The sequence below is a fragment of the Ruditapes philippinarum genome, unplaced genomic scaffold, assembly GCF_026571515.1.
Source record: "Ruditapes philippinarum isolate M1 unplaced genomic scaffold, ASM2657151v2 ctg1034_1_1_1_1, whole genome shotgun sequence".
Lineage (NCBI taxonomy): Eukaryota > Metazoa > Mollusca > Bivalvia > Venerida > Veneridae > Ruditapes > Ruditapes philippinarum.
Genome location: NW_026860488.1, coordinates 14,925 through 38,355, shown reverse-complemented (window position 1 = coordinate 38,355; position 23,431 = coordinate 14,925). Strand labels below are relative to the sequence as shown.

The window sequence follows — 23,431 nt, the reverse complement described above, 5'->3', positions numbered from 1 at the left end:
GGGGAGGGGCCAATTTGGACCCCAGGGGTTTTATTTGAACAAAACTTGGTAGACATTCACTAGAAGATGTTTCATTGCCAAATATATAAGCTTTAGCTCTTACAGTTCTTTAAAGAAGATTTTTTAAGTTTTTACTATATGCATATAGGGAAAATCAATGACCCCCTGGGGCGGGGCCAATTTTGACCCCAGGGCTTTTATTTGAACAAACTTGGTAGACATTCACTAGAAGATGTTTTATGCCAAATATCTAAGCTCTAGCTCTTACTGTTCTTTAAAAGAAGATTTTTTAAGTTTAAAACTATATGCATATAGGGAAAATCAATTTACCCCCAGGGCGGGGCCAATTTTGACCCCAGGGCTTTTATTTTGAACAAACTTGGTAGACATTCACTAGAAGATGTTTCATGCCAAATATCTAAGCCTCTAGCTCTTTGGGTTCTTTAAAAGAAGATTTTTTAAGTTTTATACTTTATGCATATAGGGAAAATCAATGACCCCTGGGGCGGGGCCAATTTTGACCCCAGGGCTTTTTATTTGAACAAACTTGGTAGACATTCACTAGAAGATGTTTCATGCCAAATATCTAAGCTCTAGCTCTTACAGTTCTTTAAAGGAAGATTTTTTAAGTGTTTACTATATGCATATAGGAAAATCAATGACCCCCCGGGGCGGGGCCAATTTGACCCCAGGGCTTTTATTTGAACAAACTTGGTAGACATTCACTAGAAGATGTTCCATGCCAAAAATCTTAGCTCTAGCTCTTACAGTTCTTTAAAAGAAGATTTTTTAAGTTTTTAACTATATGCATATAGGGAAAATCAATGACCCCCGGGGGCGGGGCCAATTTTGACCCCAAGGCTTTTATTTGAACAAACTTGGTAGACACTCATTAGAAGATGTTTCATGCCAAATATCTAAGCTCTAGCTCTTAGGGTTGTTTAAAAGAAGATATTTAAAGATTTTTCTTTCGGTTGCCATGGCAACCAGAGTTCTGCATGGAATTAAATTCTTTGAACAATTTTTAAAGGTGACCACCAAAGGAACATTCCTGTGAAGTTTGGATGAAATTGGCTCAGTGGTTTATGAGGAGATGTCATTTAAAGCAAAAGTTTACGGACGGACGACGGACGGACGACGGACGGACGGACGGACGCCGGACGAAAAGCGATCACAAAAGCTCACCCTGTCACTTTGTGACAGGTGAGCTAAAAAAAGTAGTTATCAATATACACAAATGTGTCAGTTTATTTGAGAATCCTTATAAAACTGAAAGTTTTATATAAATGTAATGTTTATTTAATCAATTGCTTATGTTGTTAATCGCTAATTCGTGAATAGTCCGCTGAACTTTTGGCTATTATTTTTTTAAGTTGAAAATATTGGCTATTATTTTATTTGAGCCAGTGTGAGCCCTGTCATAGCGAGGGTTGACTGCAAAACTGCAGTAATGTATATAAAATAATGAAGGATTTACAATAGTTTTGCAGTCAATCCTCAATATAGTAACAAACTTTGGTAGGAAGTTGCACATATATGTGACATCCACAACAATATTTTTTAAAATAACATACATGTAGTTTGAGAGAAAAATGAAGGTTCTTTAGCAAAATCCATTAGCAACAAACAATGGTGTTTCAACACAAAATATAATTCTTAATGTTGATGATTTCTCCTAATAGCCTCTTTTGGGTCATAAAGATCATATTGTACATTACCTTTCTTTTAAGCTAACTGCTCTAACTAGGTCATTCACTAAAAAATCTTTATAATGAAGAGAACATATATTTTTTCAGTTTGTACACTTAACATAACATGGACAAATATTCGACCTTTTTTAAATATTATCTGGCACAGGATTGGTTAAAATGTAGGTTAAACACTATATAAAGGACAATATTGATTGATAAGGAACCAAGCTTTTTCTTACGCTGATGTATGAAAATTACTTACGATAAGTTAGCGTCTGAGGAATCGGATTCGAGATCAACTACACCGTAATCTTCAAAGTTTTCTTCATCAGTTCGACTGTAAAAAACAAGAAAGAAAATACAATACACTACAAGTAAAAAAAAAATCAAATTATTTTACTGTCTCACTCTGAGTATGATTGACAATAATATTTTAATCAACAAAGTTTCAAGTAGTGTTAAGTAGTCATTTTAGGAAAGCAGAATATCTTGGTTGGTATTTAAGTCTGATACCAACACTGTAATGGCCATATAGCAACTTTCTCCCTAAAACTAAAACTTAAACTAATTATTCAAATACACCAAATATCAACTTATTTATAGGTTTTAAAATAGACCATTTTTAGAGAAATGCCTTAATTATTGTAGCTTCAAGCATCATGTCTCTTAAAACAGGACAAATTTTCTCAGGGAAAAGTCTAAAAGAGGAAAGTGTGTTACCCATGGCTACAAACAATGCAACAATGGCGTAGCTCAGTGAATTTTAAAAGACAAAGTTACTACAACCTTGCTATGAACAGTTATTTGTCTGGTGAATGACAATTAGGTTAGATTTAAAGAAGCCATTAATCAGACAATAGCTGCTACTGTTATTTTCTCCACTGACAGCATTTCGTCTATAATCAATAAATTCTTCCAGCACAACTGTTGCTCAAGAGATTTTCCTTTACAAAAACCATGAAAGAAATGCCATTTAAAATCACTTTTAAATTTCATGATATATGGGATAAGATTATGTTTTCTTCTTTATTTTCTCCTTCACTTTATCAATATGAGAGCAATTTAAATGTAGATTACAGGAAAGAAACCGAAAATTAATAGGTATCAGATTAGGCAGTATTTTATGAGAGATCAACAATCAACTTCCAGCAATATTTTGTAATATCAGATATTAGATAATCTAATGAATGGCTATTGATTGGTGTAAATTACCAGATAACGATGAAAATATTACTTATGAACAGATCAATTAATATCAATTAAATACTGTCACCTTAGTGCAGTAATGGATTAAGTCCTTCTAAATTTAACAGGAGTTTTACCAGTTATTGCACTTAAAGGTAACGATATGTATAATGAACATTTATATGCGATTGCTCATTTTAAGGAAAGTTTATATAATTCATGACATCATCTATTACAAGGTGTTCATTTTTATCAGTTGGGTTTTTTGCGAAATATCTACACTGCTTTATAAAATATGTTAACGTTTTCGATCACATGACATGCACTATTTATATCTGTTACAAAATAATTCTTTTATTAGTTACTGTAGGTTCGAGTCACATCAATGTTGCTTTAAATGTTATAATGCTAACTGTTGCTGAATGCCCCCAATATTGTAGTATTTGCAATAGTGAGAATGAAAAATTAAAGTAGAAATTCACTAGCAAAAATACTACCAACTTTGATGCAATAGGGGGAAAAGTAGTCCATAACTTGACCCCTATTACTGTGCCGACCAAAATAACTCTTCATGATATAGAGGAGTTTCAGAAATTGCTACTTGATTTCAAAGATAAAAATATCATAAAAGATTAATAACAGTATTGTTATTATTATACTCAATATATACCCTTTTAGTAATCATATAGAATTTTTAAATTGTACCATTATTATTTACATAATCATACGTACCACACACACACAATACACAATTTCTTGTCATTAAATTACAAGGGGCGCTTATGTTATAACAGCACTAAAATATGGTAATGAAAATACAATTAAACTTTATTTATTCACATTTACTTACAATCAATATTTATATATAAAACATTTCAACGGGACATGAAATCCACAAAAGACATTCAATTGAGGTTGAAAACCACTAAATCAATATTATGATTTATTATGATAGACTATTGATCTTCTAGATCACAACATGATAACCTTAGTAAATTATACTGGTTATATTTATATAAATATACAATCAAATTATTAAATCAAGCTTATATCAGCATATTTTTCAAATACACAAGTTCAACAGTTAAACTGTATTACAAAAACAGTAGTAATTCAGAGTTTGAACTTATAGCCCTAGGTTACTATACAGGTCAATTATATACATAGTTGATTGAGGTCCTCACCTCAATGCAAGTTAAATAACTAGAAATTTGAAAATGATTTCTCCTCCTTATATTGTATCTTTTTTTCAAATTTTTATAATCAAATGTGCATTTTACTGCATGAATTTTGTACTTATACATGATAATTTTCCAATTCTAAACCCTCTGATTGACCTTTATTAACTTGCCAATATAATTATGCAACCAGTATTGCATGAGATATTACTTAGGCATGCCTGCATTGCCATGCAGTCTCCAACAAAGCTCTTAACAGTGTTAATTATTTACTATATATAGTTTTTTTGCAATTTGATATCCAAACCCATACCATTAACTATGGGCAGTACCCAAATATAAACTTGACAAATCTATTTCTTTTTTAAAATTTATGCAATGGTATTAAACAGTAGTTCATCAAATGATGACTCACGGACACCCTGCTATAAATGACTACCAGAACAAACCGTCAACCTTATTTATATATAAATGACTTTTAATACAAGGCTCGCTGCCAAAAAAAAATGTGTACACATTTCTGTGTCACTGTTTTCTTTTGGACATTAACTATATCGCTCACCTGATAAAAACTTTAAGAAGGCCGATAGTGAAACTACGGTAGGTATGTTTACAATACTATCTGCATCACACTTTATTATCTTCCACCATCTCTGACTATCTCGCCTAACTAGCAAATCATTCAAGGACTATCTCAGCAAGTTTATATAACAACTATGATAGCTTTGAAGTCGCCCCAATTATTACAATAGCTTTGTAAACATTGAAGAAACTTTTCGGACAACTTTCCGGTAATAATTTTTCAATTGGTCAGTATTTAACTATTTATCTCTAATATGGTAAGTGATAATAGGAAATTCACAAGTGTCTGTAAAATCTATCAAAATTTATAACCTAACAGTTCAAGGGTGAAATTACTCCAATTTGTATCAAGTTTTGAGTATTAAAATCCCATAATAATTTAAAACCAATTTGAATTTCAAGTTCAAAGCAAGGGAATCTTTGATATAACAACCCTTACATTGTTCAACCCAAAATTGTATAGCATATAATAACCTAATTGTGATTAGAAACTGAACAATGCTGATGAAGAAAAACTGGCAACTGGATTTTGCAAAGCAACTAGTACTGTAATGAAGATGGAACAAAAACTGCATAAAATGTGCATGCTGGCTTGGTCCTATACGATGTCTTAAACAAGTTATTATCTCAGCTGAAACTTAAAGCTTGACGAGTGCAAGTGCATAAAATCCTCTGAACATTTCCTGCAGACTCATTTCTCAAAGTATGCAATCTTATAAAAGCCTTGCCAAAATTAAATCAAGCCTACTACTAAAATACTCATTTTATATCTGCAGGAAAATAATTGAAACTGCATTTCGAAATTGCACACAGCATTTTAAGTGTGAAATTTCTGGGAATTTCAATTCTCTTATTCCAATCTCTGATTCTGATTTAAAGTATGTTATTATATACTAGTGTCTACTTGGGTGATTTCTTACAGGAGTCATTTTACCTCATGCAAACATTCAAAACATGAATATGTATAGAATAGAATATTGGGGAGAAAAATTCGCACTCCTACAATTATACTTGTTTTCATTTTCTTAATATAACAAACTTAATTTTAAACACTGAACATACAAAGTTTGAGCCCCACTCACAATGTAAACCTTTAAGGTAAAGTTTCAATTTATAAACCTCACTAGCACTGACCATTTACAAATGCAAAAAACAAGTAGATCTTTAGAAGCAGATTGCATTGTTGGTTTTTGTAGCTTACCCTCTGGATCATGGCAGTAAGCCACTTTGATTTCACTAGAGCACAGTTCAGCCACAGAAAGTTGCATGACTTCCATGAAATAATATAATTCCTGGCAGGATTCAAACCTGCAGTAGAGACATAGAAGTCTCAGAAGTCACATACTTTAATCAGCCAGCCATGGAGGCCTGTAATGAATTGATGGGACACAAAACTTTATACAAGGAATATACCTGGTGGCGGAGGAGCGTCCACTACTGTGACCATATGAAGGGAGAAGATTACGTCGTGAGGTTTCTGGCGTAGAAAAGTCTATAAGTAGTTGATTCCCGTCCTCGTCTGTATTTGTATCGTACTCGTTAAAAGTAAACGCGCTAGCTTCTGAAGTGTCTTGGGCCTGAAAAATATTACTTTTTTTTTTAAATAATAACCTTTAATAACTTTAATGGTAGGATTTCTTACATGAAAAGACTAAGGGTCTAAATATTGGGCATGAAGTTCATGGTTCATTACTCGACATCACTTTTTCTGTAAATGCGCTGCACAGTATGTGATGCAATCAGTAAATGTTGATAATAGAAAAACAACTTATTCAACCATTACATCCGTATAGATATACATACGTTAAATAAACAACATTTTGAATATAGCTATATTCTATTTAACAATTTTTCAAAAGTTATACATGTATAACCACTATTATAATACACAAGGAAGATAAGTAAAGTTTATTAAATTTGCATGCTACACGGAAGTCTCGTATTATATTATACATTTTACTCAGAACCACATGACATGTACTGACCATATATACGCAGTGTTACAATGTTTACCCTTTTCAAATATGAAACTTAACAAAACAAAACAGTCCCACCACTGACTTATAAGCTACATATAACAAAGACATACACCAAAAAAGGAAGTTAAACTTATAAAAGTACCTGTTTATCAGCTGATGTCATTTCAAATGTCCATTAATCAATATCAATAATATAAGAACAATAAGTAGGACAGCTTATATTGAATATTCCGAAATTTGTTTACAGTTATTTTCTATAGCAACCTCACATAATAACAACTTCACAAAGAGTTCCGCTATACAAAATTCAACGACTCAAGCTGAGAAATTCATTTATATCTTATAAAGTAGAATTCCTTAAATTAATATAACTCCTTTAACAGTCTTTCAGCCCAACACATTCCGAAAAAATCAGAAATCAGGTTTCCTGACACCTGAGGTCCTGCGTATAAATCATCGAAAACAGGCTACGTTTTCCACCACAATATTTGTTTCCAATAAACAGAGAGCTTTGAGTCCAACTGTCATACAGATAGTTCTGTTTGAATAGTTTCCAGTGAAAAATGTCTACCAACAGATCAGCCGATGATTGTTTTCAATGGAATGCAGCAAGTCTTGTAGAACTTCTAGCGATGCCAAATGAAACTTTATTCATAATCAATACTTATACTAAATAAACTTTCTTGCCAATAAAGATCTTTAGAAAAGGAGAAAAAAAGATCTTCAGAAAAGGAGATAAAAAATGTCAAAAGGATCTTTTTTTTTTATCAGATGAAAAAGCCATTAGGTGTAAGATATTATTTTTAAAAAAATTGCCTCTGGGTAACCAATTAAAATTACACTTCCCAAAACAAAATCTAAAGTGAAAAGATTATACAATCAATTAATATAAACATTGTTTACAGTTTAAAATTAAAATTAAGGTTGGTCACATAATATCGAACTCCATATGCATGGCATCTTTTGTTTATGTACATGTATATATTGCATATGGATAAATCCAAATTAACCGAGGCCGGAATTTTCATTTTTCAGAGACAATGAATTGGCTTAATTATTCATGAAAATCGTACCATAGATCAGAATAGTACTGTGTCTGGAACCAGCCAGTTAAGTCCCTTGTGGTGCATAGTTTATGACAGGAACCAGAGATTCAGAGATAGGTTCAATCCCATGTGAAAATGTGGTTGACTGGCATGGTTAACAGGACTTATTTAAATACGGTACCTTCCCAGCAGAAACACTTTATTGTTTTAATCAATGAAATGCTATTGTAAATTTTTTTCTAATCAATTGGCTATCTACATTTTCACTGCAATCATTGCTTCAACACATTCCATCCATTCCATGCATGCTAATTACTTTCGTGACATGAAACAAATGGCAACCTTGCATGTTTTGTTTCATTCACTTGCAGACTTTTCTGTAATTTCTGTTTCTAATTTCAAGCAAACCAAAATCTTTAGGATAAAATAGTTAGGGAAAACTACTAGTAAGCCAGAACACTGAATTCCATGCTTAAATATTGTTAAAAGAAATTTGTTCAATTTATGTTTTTAAAAGTGTCAGAATATTCAAAATGGAAGAATAAATTTATTTCTGATTATAATAATTAAATTAATGATTATTTTGAATGTGAGAACCAAATATCAGTAACTGCTCCTTTTTCAGCACTTTCAGGATATGACAATTCTATTCCATGATTCAGTATTATCTAACTGCACCCAGACTCCGTTACATTTAAGCACATTAATTTTTTTTTTTAATTCCTAATAAGCCTATATAAGTCAACTTTCAAAGTCAATATGAATAAAGTTTATTAAGTCAGCCTAATTGTTTACCACATAATACAGGTTATGTGCTGTATTAGACATCCTTCAGTCTTTTATCAGAGTTACAGCCCCTACTTACAAGTCAAGCAAAAAACTGTTAATGACAATAATAACATTTGCTAAAGAAAATGAGACTACTTGTGAGGCACACTTTTGTTGTTCAACTTATCAAGGAGAATTTTATTCGTCTAAGCATAGAGCCTGTAGCAGACAGGAAATTAAAGAAATAAAGTACACTGTTTTATATTCTTATCATGGTATACCAATTTCTGTATTCATACTTTTCAAGTGGTCTCTTATGTTGTTGTGTTCAATATCCAGTCTTAATAGTTGATCTTTATTCAAATTGAATTAGACATCAATGAAGATACGATTGGGAACTGACAGTCCAGAATTCCAACAAAAAATATTGATTCTATAGATTCAGACATGTGTAAAGTTAAAACTGTAACAAGTTAGTTAAAAGCAGTGAGCATGCATGTAGCATGAGAAAAAGGGACACTATTTTCTGTAAAATTTGAATACAAAGTTCACTAAGACAGAGCAACATGCATTCATTTTGCGTTATCCCCATCCCTGTGTATTAAACCAACAAATGCAACCCTCTTTCTAACAGAAGTTTAACTTAACTCACAAAAAGCACCACAATGCCCTTAAGAATGATCATGTACATATTTTACACTGTGGTATATATGAGTTTATATGACTCACTGACATTTATGTAATCATTATAATTGACATGAACATTAAACAATAACATGCCAACAGGCATATAAGCACATGACAAATAACAAGACTGAAATTAAATATGTATATCATTGTTTGTTTTCAAATATCTATTTTCATGAACTAGAATGAACATCTGTTTTAACTACAAATTCACAGGGTTTCTGTAAGTAATGTACATTTTGAAGTAAATTATTATATATTATAAACAAAGCTTGAAGTTCTAATTTTCAATTTTCAACTAGCTTATCAGATTGTTCTGGTTATTTACCAGTACAATTTACATGCATAAACTTTTTGCAAGCTTGCGCCAACACATTTTACCCATGTGACCAGTACAGTCCAAGATCAGCAAGCACATTTTGTGTTAATCTGACAGTGCTGTATGTAGTTTACTACTCACTCAGTATATATTTTGAAATTCTCCCAAAAAATGATGAATGGTTTTGACGTGACAAGTCCATTTAAGATATTTAGTGTGTTTAAGGTTAGTTTATGTCATTAAATATCCATTCAGCATAACAGAAGGTATATAAAACTAATATATTTGTGTGCTCAATTTTATCTTATTTATTGTTAAAGAAACCAACTGACTAGCAAACTAAATAGCCATATATTCATGCTCTAAACATCAGAGTAAAGAAAAAGTCAGAAGAATTGAGAGCATTTGAGAAAATTTTAAATCTTTTAAAGGAGATTTTTATGCAAAAAATAAGTCTAAATGTCATTTTCATCTTCAATAAATTTCAATTTGACAGTGAAAAAAATGCAAAAAAGTGACTTGATTAGAAAATAATGACAATTGATTCACTGAAATTTAGCTTGGATATTGAATTTTTATCATAAATACAAATGTAACAGATTTCAAAGTAACTAGTAATTCAAAAAGATCAAAAGCACCATGATGTAAGGACAAACTTATAAATTTCGCATTAGTTTTACTATCAAACTCATGCATTAAAAACAAAACATACATATTCTGTACACCAACATAGTAAAACATTATTTTAATCCCTATAGTAACACACTAAATGTCTTTAATGTACCAGTACTTATCCATCTTTCAATATTGACACATCCGTTCATCATTTTTATGTAAAATTCCAAAATATTAACTGACGGAATGTGAAGACCATGCTTGGCACTTGTGGCCTGGGATAGAAACTGTTTAGCAGGTAAAGAGTTTAAAGAATTCTTACCTCAGGTGGGGATTGTTCTGATTCAAAATGGAATGAGTTGATGAAGTCACTATGGTTACCAGAGTTTGTTGGGGTTGACTGTTTGGATGCTGTACAAAAAAAATCAGAACATATCAGTTTTCATAATTATCATTAAACATTTTACTGGACAGATGATATATGATATTTTACTAAGTTATGCTACATGCTGCAAAATGTATAACCGCAGTATAAAACATTAATATTACCTGGAATTTAAACATCAGTCATTTGTCAAACAAATGAGTGTTTCATGTTACAGCTATTTAACATGATAAAAAACTTGTTTCATAAAGGAATATCAAAATTCGAACAGTTTTACAACCTTATTTGGTATAAAAATTCTAAAAATTTGACTGTCATGAAAAGAAATCCTGCTCTGCTACCAGTATCCAGTGTTGAGTTATTTCAACATCTCACAGCATTCAGTGACTGCATTATTTTGATCCTCCAGCCCAATACAGTGGCAGCCAATATTGTACAGTACTGGCAGCAATATCGTACAATGGCAACCAATATTGTACAGTATGTTCAAAATTAGTGGTTAACCAAGCTTTTTTTCCTTCTAAATCAGCAGTATGGCTATATAAATGGTTGTAATCTGTGTAATCTTATTACTGCTTTGCACAAGAGTTAATACAGAGCTTCACAAATTATTTCAATAGAATATTAAATTAGAAAAACTGCCTTGTATTACTGGTAATTGTCTTTTAACAAATGGAACCAATGTGGCTTTCATAGATAGGTTTTCTCTGTGAGGTCAGAGGTGGTATTTATCCAAAATTTGACATTAAAATCGATGGACAATGATTCCTATAGAGAGAGAAAAAAGTCTACCTTGTACTTCAAGTATTTGTTGTACACCTTGACAGAAGTCTGTAAAGCTTACTTTCCCCTTGCCTTCAGGGTCTAATAACTGGATGATCCCAATTACTTCCTGGAAAATAAAGAGAAAAAAAACATCAACTATACCATGCATTCACATTTAATTGAGAAAAAAAAACCCATCAGAAATCAATGTGAATGATTCTGTTATCTGTTTGATGGTTAATGATGCTATCAATTCTAGAATCATGCCCTCATTTATAAGTTGATGTTTTAATGAAGATTTTTGTCCCACTTTTTATAGGATTTGTTAACTCTTAGATTAGATTGCAAGCTCAATAAATAATGATCTTGTCAATACATTTATACCAAAAACCTTTAAAATGTTTAGAGCTATCATAGCTGCATTATCTGACAAGATCACTGTAGCATTTTGACAGGCTGTCCTAAAATACATGTATGATAATGTTAACATATTCAGTATGATTTAGGGATAAAAAAAATACTTTCAGAGCCACTAGTTCTTGAATTGCATGAAAAACTAGATGATTTAATTTTTGTACTGGTATTGTTGCAAATTCTCTCAGAAATCTAAAAGTGACATAAAATTCTTAGAAGTATATGAACAATTAATTTTAAATGTATCCAAGTTTGACAAGGAACATGTGTTGATCATTTCAGTGAAAGCCAGTTTGTAAATGCTACCGACAGCAATTTATGTGAAATTTAATTAATATTAAAACCTGTGGTTATTGCATGACCATATTGCATGTTGAAACCTCTTACATGATATATATTTGAAGTCTACGCCTGCGCAACCAACGGTTATTGAAGTATATGACAGGAGGGAGGGGAGTGCAGTTTGCACTAACATAAAGCTCTAATTCATTACTTATCAATCATTCATTTGCCATTTCTTTAAACTAAAAAGCTTATTAACAATCCTGAAATTTTCAAGTACACAATTATGAGACAAAATTAATGTCTTGTTGCATTTAATGCAACATGCCTTTTCACCAGAAGCTAAAGGATTAATAAAATGCCTCAATTTAGCCTCCTCTTGTATTGATGGACATTTATAGTGGACATTTTCAACAAGACTCCAGAGATAATTGGTGTTATCTAAGAAAGATATGATGCCTTTCTATACAGTGTAATTAAAGTGTTTTTAGCTTTGGTAACTGTGGAAAACCCACACGGTCCATATTGACAATTAATTTCTAATAATTGAATAAATGACACCAAACAGTTTATAACATATGTTATACATATATATGTTTCATTAGAATTAGGGTAAAGTAACACAGACAGATATATAAGACAGGTGGGTATTATTGCCTACCTAGGAAAATCTAAAGGTGGGGTTATATCAGTCTGTATAAGAATTACAGGGTTGGTTTTGCCCTACATTTGTAAAAGTTAAATACTTGAAATAATTTGTAGACTATGTCTACACAGAACAAAATTAAGCAATGAAATCTGTTAATCTTTTAATCTGTCTAATATACTTATAATAAAGTAGAAAATCCAGGCAGTTTTGGCCTATCTATCTTCTAATCCATAGACTCTCAATTTACTTTCAACTTGATTAAGTTAATACAAGTTTCTGTACATTATAAGCAGTGATTTTCCTACTAATATAACAGACTCAGAAAAAAGGCATCTTCCCAATTGAAATTTTCTTTAAAATCATTCAGTTTTCCCAAAAATCTGAACTTAATCCAGCTTTTTTACTTCCCAAATCAGCAATTCTAGCAATAATTTTTTCCAAAATCAGTTAAGTGAGAAAAATCACTGATAAGCATTGTAGAACTTAAAATTCCACAGATTCCTTAACTTTTGAAATGCAGTATCCAAACTTTTGCACCATGTTTTTCAAAACTCATAAAATTTGAAAAATTTAAAATTGATAAGAAATTAAACATGTGCATTGTTCTTTTTAATGTTTAATTTTCTGACTAAATTTCAAACTCAAGGAAATCTCTTTAATAATAATTCAGAAGCTCATTAATTGAGCATAAATAAAGGTCTGCCAAATCCAGATTTATCTAATTATTGTGAATTGTGGAAGCCTAAATTTAACTTACCACAAGAGTACTGTGGCAGGTGAACTATTTAGTGCAAAGGAAGTTTTCTTTGTTGTAATGAATGATTTCACTTAAAGATGTCTGGAAAGGCCAAAAAATATCTGTTTCCCGTCCCCGAAATCAGACTTTTAAGTATTTTGCCATTTCTACAGTCAAATTTATTATTAACAGTAACAAGTTCACCAAAAACTAGCATTTTAAACATTTACATCATTAAATTTATTAATTGAATATCAAAACAGAAAATTTATACAAACAAAATATATCTATAAGTTTGGGATGGTAAGAGTTAGGAGGAACTTACAGTAGCATTAAATTGTCTGCCTATAATGTTGGAGCAAACACTTGAGGGGGCTTTTGAGGTTTCCTTGCATACATGTATAAACATCACCATAATCATTAACATATGTTCTCTTGTGAATTCAACTCTACACAAGTAGTTTTTTTTTTTATAAATATACACTTCTTTATACATCAAAACTTAAAGCTAAATTAGCTGCTTTCATGTAATTTTCAATTTACCAGTCTGGGCAATCAAAGGAAGCTATAATTATAGATCTTTTAACTTTTCAGAAATCAGCGTATCTTAGACTCTTAGTGTTTTCACAGCAATACTAAGGGGGTTACTGAAACTTAAAACCCCTATTTTGCCCATAATCCTTTAACAAAAGATACATTATTCCACAAGACTGTAATTAAAAGAAAATATCTTATCAAGAAATCTAGCAATGTAAACAGTCTCAAAGATAAAATCACAGAATATGACAACATATTAACTGACCACCTTGAGTTTGAGACATTTTAATACTAAAAATTTTTGATTGTTTTCTTTAGAAAAATGTTAACATATTCTTTACATATTTCACAACATGACCTGCTTTATAAAAACCATACATTTTTTTTTTGGAAGAATGGAGTTTAGGTTGAGAATTAAGACTCTGATATTATTTAAAATCCTAGGTAGGCCAGTAGTATTCTCTCTAAAATTATCTAACAATGCAAAACAGAATGTCAAAATGCAATGAAAAGATATAATGTATAAGTATTATAATATATTTGGGCAATTGACATATTTTACACATTTCAGATAACAATTGTAAACTAATTATACAAAAATTATAGTATGACTGGATAAGGTCTATAGCTGTTAAACCTATCTACATGAAACATTACCTTTATCAATTAAGACCAATTAACCTAACACTATTGCAGTCTATTCAGCTCTGATAAGCCCAATTATATCAGAAACAATGTAAAATAAACAAAGACATTGGTAGGTTAAACAAATTTCAATAGGTGCAAAGATCATTCCCCTCCCCCTTTCCCTAGTCTACCCCTTTCCCCAGGTAGTTGATGTGATTTTACTTTCCGACATCTTACTTTAGACATATCATAATTTAAATTTTGAGGTATCCACTATCAATATAAAAGATTCAACAATTAACAATAACATTAAACTGTCAACAGAAGTTACTTAAGTGCGTTTAAAGTTCAAAAATGCATAACATTTGCTACCTGACAGTGCCTGAGACTTAATAGTATTATAATTAGTGGCATATGCAAGTGGACATTACCACAAAATGACTTGGGCTCCAACTGAATAAGATTTTTTTTACTGTGGTACCTTTATTTTGTCCGACTTAAATTGTCAGTTCTATTTTAAACAATGATATTTGAGCAATTTTTCCATACTTTACAGTGTTGCTAATAAACATTTTCTGAGACAGTCCATTTTGAATTCGAGATGGTCATTTTTGTTTTGTGGGTGTTTTCCATGTTTTGAGACAGCCAAAAATGCAGCGAGCCAATCAATTTGATATGGTGGCTGATTTGTGACATCAGTGTTTTTGCCCCGCGACCCTGTTAAGTGAAAAGTCAAGAATTTACAAGTTAAAATGGCAGGGGCCTGGAGCAAAAGCATGCTAATTGGTGGGGTGCGAGACAAAGTTTAATAAATGACGATTGTCCCGTGGAGGCGCCAAGCGAGATTTAAGAAATAAAATGGCGGGGACACAGAGCAAAAACATGCTAATTAGCGCCTCGCTTATTAGCGAGTTTTTGCTCTGCTCCCTCGCAATTTTAACTTTTTTAATTCTCAATTTTTCACTTGGCGGGGTCATGGGACAAGAGGAGTAAAGTTCTATTTATTAAAGTTTGCCCGCGCCCCTGCTGATAAGTATGTTTTCGCTCCGCGTCCTGCTATTTTGTTTCTTAATTCTCTGGTGGGTGAAGTTTTATTTATTAAACTTTACCAAGCAGTCACGCTAATTAACATGTTTTCGCTCTGCATCCCAGCCATTTTAACTTGTTCATTCTAGACTTTTCGTTTGTGAGGGTTGCGGGGCAAAACGAATAGCTCAAATCAGCCACCATAGTTTGATCTACAGCTGTCTCCAAACCTGATTTGTCCTGGTTATCTGTCGAATATTAGGTCTTATGAATGTGACATGCCCTAAAAAGGTACACAATGTTGTAAATAGAACTGTAATGTTGAGAACAGGTGAATGGAACTGAAATGTTTTACCTAAGAACTTAAAGTTCTGTTTATTTCAATGGGGTCGTAGAGTTGGTACGAAGCTGAATTACAAATGATTGGTCATACATAGTACTTTATATTACTGTATTAAATGACAGACCAAGGCCTACTCCAGAAGATTGCTGTATTATAGAGTGCGACCTTCTTGCTCAACTATCTAATTCGACATGAACGGTTTGACCCATTTAAAAGGCATTTGGAAAAGACTTTATTTATTCAAAATTATCTCAATGTCTCTTTGACAAATTTAATTTGTTGCATTAGATCTACCATCTTGCAAGGTAATTTTTAAAGTCCTAAAGTAACATCAGGGTTCTCATTAGGACTTTAAAACATGGAGTCCATGGACTCCCAACCATGAAAAAGTTGGAGTCCAAAAGCGCGTCGAAATTAATATGTTTACAGAATAGTCATTCAACATTGCTGATATTTTGAATCTTCAAGAGACTTCCAAAGTTTATAGTTATTCAAAAGAAACTCTGAACTACATAGTATAATTATTGTTTTGTTGTTAATATTTATTATGGAATTATTTCATATTAATGCATCAACACATGGAAATCGTTTTTTTTTTTTTTTCACTTTTATACCAAATCAAATTTTATTCTGGTTAAAAAAGTCTACTCTAAAGACAAAAAGTTTGTATTTGTAAAAAAAAACGTAAATGTATATAGGCAGCGTTTAGCGGAATGAATAGGAAAATCGTGTACAGCTTCACGCAGTGTGTAAGAGATTCATCCGATCGACAATTATTTTAGCAAATATCTTCAAAAGGGGACAAATTGAAGATCGATATTTAAAGATTTAATGTTGATTAAATAATAAAGGAACAATTCATTCGCATGTTTGGCTTGGTAACCGAGAATTTTTGCGAAATTTTAGGGTTTCTGGCGAACGTGAAATCGCCGATGTTCCGGATCAATTTTCGGATAGAATAAAAGCGTATGTGTACCTGGCATTTCGGCACAATATCTTAAAATTATAGAAAAGTTTTGCAAGAATGAAACTAAAGCAAAATTGTGCCTAGAAAATGCCGAAAATATTCGACAATCATTCAAAATTACACTCATTTGTAATTTGAGAAAACAGTCTTTAAACTTGCGGCGTAAATAGTCGATAAAATTATCCCTTGTAGGTAAAATTTGCTAATTTCAATCAACTGTTGATCAAAGATATAAAATTATCACCTCGTGTAATATATCTGGTAATCAGCGCGTGTATACATTAGTCTGATCACTATTGCGTGATAATGATCGGAAGCGTTATCGCTGATTGGCTAATCGCTTCACGGGTCGATATGCATAGGACCGCCTACCTATAGACTGACACGCGCTGACGCATTTGTGTATTTGTGGTTGTGAACAATCGGTAATGTTTATGCGTCCCCAAGCAAAATTAAGCGTACGTGGAATCCTTGCTCTGAAATATTTGCGTCCAGCTGTATTAAACATGCGTACCGGGACGCCGAAATAAGCGTCCCCGAGAACCCTGAACATTATCAGCAAAGAAATTATAAAAAAAATGTTTATATAAGTATCACAATTAAATACTTCTTTTTATAAATTAACAACAGTGTAAACCGGCTCATACTTTGTGGTTTTGTTATTATTATTATTATTATTATTGATAAACCACAGCTAATGTTACGCCTATGTACAATACCCCACCCACCCCATAACAAACGTAAACAAAACACATCGCGAGATTAATCATTTCAAATCAATTGTTTATTTTAATACCTCGTCGCTGTCAGCTCCAAAATGTTCCTTGGCTAAATTTTTCAAATGATCTACAGTTATATATCCAGTTCCTTCTGTATCACAAACATCAAAAACACTTTTAATTTTTTCCGTAAAATCCACCTCCATCGTACATTGAATAATTTACCTGTAACACTAACAGGAAGTCACGACTTACTGAAAGTAGTTCGAACTTAAATCCAAATAAAAATAAATCATATAGTGAATATTGAAAGATTTTACTTGTATATATGATGATAATGGTTAAAAGCGAGTTATTCACACTTAAGAAAATGTTTGTGACAAAAAGGCACACGCACTCCTTGTGCAATTTGTTTAGTTAGTCGCGGATTAATCTACACGTTGACAGGTGTCATTTACCTGGGACTAATTGTATTGATTTCATACACTGACTGTTTACTTTGGAATGCATTACGGAGGCATATGAGTTGAACTTTTACATTTTCATCAATAAATGAGTTTTTTTTTAAATGTTACTTAATTTACCTAACATTTAGTTACATGTATACATTGATCATAGGAACGCGGCTTAGTGAAACTGGGACTAAAATGAGATCGAAAAACAATGATATTGTGTACATATATGCATATATAAATATAAATAAATTTATTTACTTCAGTATACATAATTTTCTAGAATTGTTACAGGGACGGGCTCCTGTAATTCATTTGTTTGTCAAAATATTTTGACGCGCCAAATTTAAAGCTATAGATTCTGCACGAGATATTTTTGTTCTGGGTCAGAATCGCTTAGAACTAGCTAGCGACTCCAGAGGGGAAATATTGCCCATGCTCAAAATAGCAAACTTTATCCCAACAGTTGGACTCGTACATACATGTATGTGTGTGAAATGATTGCGCAAATCACGATCGATATGTCAATATTTAGAATAGTACGATTAAATACTAAAAAAATCTCTGACAGATTAGACCTACGTTTTCAGCGGTACGCCTGCTGGACCAAATGCCAGAGCACCTCGCCACAGCTCCGAACCTGAAGACATTCAAGCTTAGACAGGTGACAAATAAACTATGTACAGTTTTCACCTGCACCAACTAAAGCACCTCACAACTTCCTCGTGCGACAAGACTGACTTGAGAGTCCAGTAAATTGTCACATGAAGAAGATTAACTGGAACATCTGAAATTTAAGATTTGTTTCTGTACCAATTAACAAAATAATAAACATTAATTGTGTAACTCATTGATTTAATTTAATAAATTCCTACTGGGCTTCCAATACCTACAAAACCCTTTTCCTTCTTTGTAATGGGCAAACATGATATTTATAATTTAAATAATGATTTTAGAGTATGTTGGATGCTTATCGCCTGATAAAAAAGCGCTGAATTCAAATGTTCAATTATTTGTCATAAAAGCAAAATGTAAACAAAAAGGCATTTTGACATCCGTAACTATACTTATTGCCAAAAAGCAACAGTAGCAAAAGCCGTTTAAGTTATTGGTCAGTGGTTAACTTTTTAAAATTATAACTAAAAAGCTTTTGAGAAATAAAAGTAAAAATGGGCCTTTAAGAATGATATGCGTCCATAAAAAAACAGTGCAAAATCAATATCAACTTTCAGTTTACGCATGAATGGAACGCAATGATAATGACCAAATTAGGACTATTAATTACAAGTGTTGAGTTCAATACCTTAATATGAAAACTTTATAATATTATAATATTATATTCAATGGCCCAGTAAAAGATCTAGGCTTTAATGAAATTGACATAACTGTTATAAGTTTTAATAGCAAGACATAGCAAAATGTTTGAAATCGGTGACAAAAAGAAGTTAAAATAAATAAATAAACACATGTATAATGATAAATAATAGCAGGTTCGTTCAAATCTATTTGAAAGACCCTGATAATAGTGATAAAAATCATCCACATGACAACTGCAGCATCGCAGTACAGCGGGGAATAACTGCATTATTTAACTCCCAACCAAGTTACCTAGGTTCCTTCCCTTTAAATTTATTTCCTGTTGATGCGTATTTGAACATGTCGCAACATGTAAATAAGATTTGTTATCTCTGATAGTATATAACTAACAATAGGTTTATATTAGTGATCTACATTAATGATCTCCTTGTTCACGTACTTAAACATAGATACACTATTAAAGTATTTTTATCTCTTTACCAACGGATTGTTTAATTCCGAAATAAAGCGAAATAAATTTATTGTTTCGTTTTCAAATTTCTGAAAATGACAGGAATATAACAGTAGGAAGAAAAACGTGAGTACTGAGTTTCCTTATTTTGCATCCTATTTCGATTTCTTACAATGTTTGATATATTAACGTTGTCCGAAAGATCTCTCGGTTCATGTAAAATATCAATATTTTATTGATTTCAGTAAAGAATGACTCGCCGCCCAGAGAGATTGAAAGCTACAAAACTGTATGGATCTGAAAACGTAGCAGATCAATTAAAAGCGCCAGGAGAGAATGGCAACAAACTGACGAATCAAAACCCAAGTACCACGGATAAGAATCAACCAAATTCTAAATCATTAAAGACTGGTATTGTCGACAAAGAAGTGCCAATGAATTCAAACACAGATACAACTTCAAAACCAGTAAGCACACAACAAAAACATGGAGCGAAACTACAAAATTCTAAGATCCAGCCAACAGAAACGGGAGAGGAAAATCTGAAAAGTAATTGGGTAAATGGATTACCAAAAGGATTTGTTACTCGCACTGAAATGGAACAAAGGGTGAATAGAAACAATTTTGTCGTTGGTGAAAAACAGTTAAAATCTCAGAGTAATGAAGCAGGTGCTTTGAGTTATGATAAGTCAAATAATAACGCCATTTCTAAAGGAAATGTACATTCTAAAGTTCCATCTGGCTTCGTTACATTGAAGGACATGGAAACCCGCATTAAAAACAGAAAAACAAAATCAACGAAACTAACGCCACTGTACCTAGAAGAGGAAACAGATGAGACACTAAAAATTCCTTCAGTAAATTTTGACCGAGATCCACGCATTAAAACTAAACCTAATCCAAACGGTATACATGTTTTCAGTAAACTAGAAAAAATAAAAGACGAAGCAAAAGAGACAGATGAAGTCAAGCAAACAGACACGAGATTACCAAAACGAAATAAAGCTGGTGTTAACAATGCGCTAAAAATGGCAAAAGTATCTAAATTTAACAATCAGGCAGTACCTATGAGTTCCGAAAACGAGGAAGCAGTAATAACTTTGAAGGAAATTGAAAAGCAAAAAGGAAATCACTTCTCTGATACAAATGAACAAGGAAGAAGAGAGAGTGGTGGTTCTGGAAAACAGCCAAGCATAACAATAACGCCAAGAATGACAAGCACAGCCATCCCAAAGGCGCCGAGAAATAATGCCCAAGCAAACAGTTTAAAAAGCGATACATTTGAATCAGTGAAGATAATGTTAATGAATGCAAATGGGAAGAATGATAAAGGTGGAACACCGACTGAAAGAAGGAAAAATGCCATACAAAATGTAATTCTAAAGCATTCTCCAAAGATTGTGCTTTTCCAAGAGTTTAGTTGGAAAGGCATCACTGGTAAAACATGGGCTAAATACCCGTTCCCGGAACATTACGTATACAAGGGTCATTATGATGCAAGTATAATGTACGATTCTTCTTGTATAACTGTGAAGGACCTCCCCTCATCCGATATACAAACCATCCTCTCCGGTTTACAAAGTAGCGCTAACAACCGCTTAAAAAGGACATTTCCTATGGATTTTAATCCTGTTGCTCGTATGTGTCTATCAAGAGTTTCCACCCCTTCCAAGCCTGCTCTAGATTTCATCTGCATATCATGGCACGGTAAGTCAAATGAAAATGGGGGAGGAAGAATGAAAGAGCTGAAAAAGATTGAATATTTTGAGTATTGGATGGAATTTTTAAGACACATCAGGGAAAAGTATAAGTTACCAATAGTAGCAGGAGGAGACTATAATGTGGACATGTATAGCATTGAAACATATGTGACAAGCCCATTTAAACTCTGTATCTATGAAACATCCATGAGGAGAACTGTACGAGGAATAGTCGACTACTGCATTGTTACAGATGATCTTGATTTCACGGAGATCTCGTGGGTAAATCTTGATCGTGACACAAGCGTATACCATCCGAATGAAATTCTGGATCATGACCCGATAGTTGGATCTTTATCTGTTAGTTTACTTGGTGCCTCTGATGTGAAACTGGGAATGAAGAAATCTTGGCCCTCGCCGATTGTCAAGCCAACGTAATTTATTCCAGGTGTATTGATAAAACAAAAAACGCTTTTGAGTCTTGCATATACTGTTTAGATGGGCAATTATATCAATAATTATTCAACTGATGTTAAACAAGTCAACATTAATAGCTGGAATCCTTTAGCATATTTTAGCAATCTTCATTAGTAATATATAATAATATAATTCCCATCTTTTGGGTATCAGGGATAATTATTCTTGCCAGTATTATCTTCAAGGCCAATTATATTATTTTGCATTTGCTGTATATCGTTCGTTGTTTTAAAGCTGCATACCTACATATGAGCCAAAAAATTTTTTAGAAAATAAAACAAAATGTGAGCCAAAAAGATTTTAAGAAAAGTAAAAAGGTTGAAGATTCCAGTAATAAATAATTCACATGTTTTGTGCGATAAATGACTAATTTTTCAATATTTATTACATGTACCATATTAACACTGCATGACTTACGTTGTGATGACTATTTTTGCACATTATTCACAACCTCCAAAAAACCCTCTTTTTAGTAATATTTCGTGGCTTGTAAGTGCTAATTATTTTCTTTGTTTACTTCACATTGTTTTTACTTTTAATCACATTTTCAAGATTTTCACGAAATTTAGCCTGAATCTGTAGGCATGCTGCTTTAATTGATAATCGAGATTTTAACTATTTTTTTCTTTTAAAAATGTCGGTTGAATATATGTTATTTTTTGTTGTTGAATATTCCTGTTGATTTTGTTGTTAATGAAGTGCAAGTTATTTGTTCTTTTTTGTTGTTTACTTATTTATTTATCTATTGCAAATACTGTGATTTTAAAACTTCTTTTAGACTAATTATTTTTTCAAATATATTTTTATACATAGAAATCTACATGTATTTCATACTAAATCATAATTATTTTTATATAAATTTAATGTAAAAAGAAAATATATCAACATACAACATATTGTGTTATTCATATTTTTATCTCCACCTTTGTTATATTCAATCGGTATATAGCTATATCTTATGAAATATTTTTATACAATTTATAAACAGTAAAATTACATTATTTCAATAATTTTACAGTCGATTCTCGAGAAAATTGTAACTTAGCAAGTCCTATCAATATTGTACGTAAAGACAATAATATATCCAGGCTATTATTTAGGAATGATTGTGATGTCGTACTTGCGCCATGCGTTTTTAAGGGCAATATACTGCCATATCTTTTTCATACAAGCATTTTTGAAGTATTCTGTTTGAAAATATGACAATATGCTCATTATTACTCACGGTATATTAATGATTACCAGGTTTCAAGTGTTGCGTTGTAGCTATAATATGCTGTTTTTTCCCGTTTATTCCCAAACATTTTGTGTTGAAGATTGAATGCTGCTTACTGAGCCGGTGCTAGGGAGTGAGAAAAGTGAGACTCAGACAACCCGATCATAAGTTTCGTTTCTATTTGTTTGGGTCGTCAGTTTGGGTCGTCAGACCAAACAAATAATATGGTAGCGAAATTTCAGACCCTGATATGCTTATTTGCAAAATCCGAAAGTAGTTCATCACGAATTCCTCGAGATGTAATTTAATACAAGAAAA

The 23,431-nt window shown here is 32.1% G+C and overlaps 2 protein-coding genes across 7 annotated transcripts in view; one reads left to right on the top strand and one right to left on the bottom strand.

The window, feature by feature from the left end:
• The window catches only part of LOC132760278 (rab11 family-interacting protein 4-like), a 53,846-nt gene extending 35,955 nt beyond the window's left edge, over positions 1-17,891 (bottom strand). Inside the window, exons 1-5 of one of the 6 annotated variants that reach the window (XM_060752236.1) lie at positions 17,578-17,891; positions 11,228-11,327; positions 10,373-10,461; positions 6,050-6,213; positions 1,954-2,028 (exon numbers count right to left, since the gene is read on the bottom strand). In XM_060752236.1, the coding sequence (XP_060608219.1) occupies positions 1,954-2,028; positions 6,050-6,213; positions 10,373-10,461; positions 11,228-11,327; positions 17,578-17,706 (557 nt within the window). In that variant the 5' untranslated portion in view covers positions 17,707-17,891. Of the gene's footprint in view, positions 1-1,953; positions 2,029-6,049; positions 6,214-6,757; positions 7,139-10,372; positions 10,462-11,227; positions 11,328-17,577 lie in introns of those variants that run through there. The other 5 variants (XM_060752232.1, XM_060752233.1, XM_060752234.1 and 2 more) reach the window with 5 other exon arrangements.
• A 1,719-nt stretch (positions 17,892-19,610) lies between these two features.
• Positions 19,611-22,519, top strand: LOC132760277 (uncharacterized). The gene is made up of 2 exons (XM_060752231.1): positions 19,611-19,846; positions 19,966-22,519. The coding sequence occupies exon 2, from the start codon at positions 19,972-19,974 to the stop codon at positions 21,856-21,858; it is 1,887 nt and encodes a 628-aa protein (XP_060608214.1). The 5' UTR covers positions 19,611-19,846; positions 19,966-19,971; the 3' UTR covers positions 21,859-22,519.
• Positions 22,520-23,431: the final 912 nt, after the last annotated feature.

Coding starts and splice junctions, on each gene's coding strand:
- LOC132760277 (XM_060752231.1), top strand. CDS start 19,972: ATGACTCGCCGCCCAGAGAGATTGAAAGCTACAAAACTGTATGGATCT.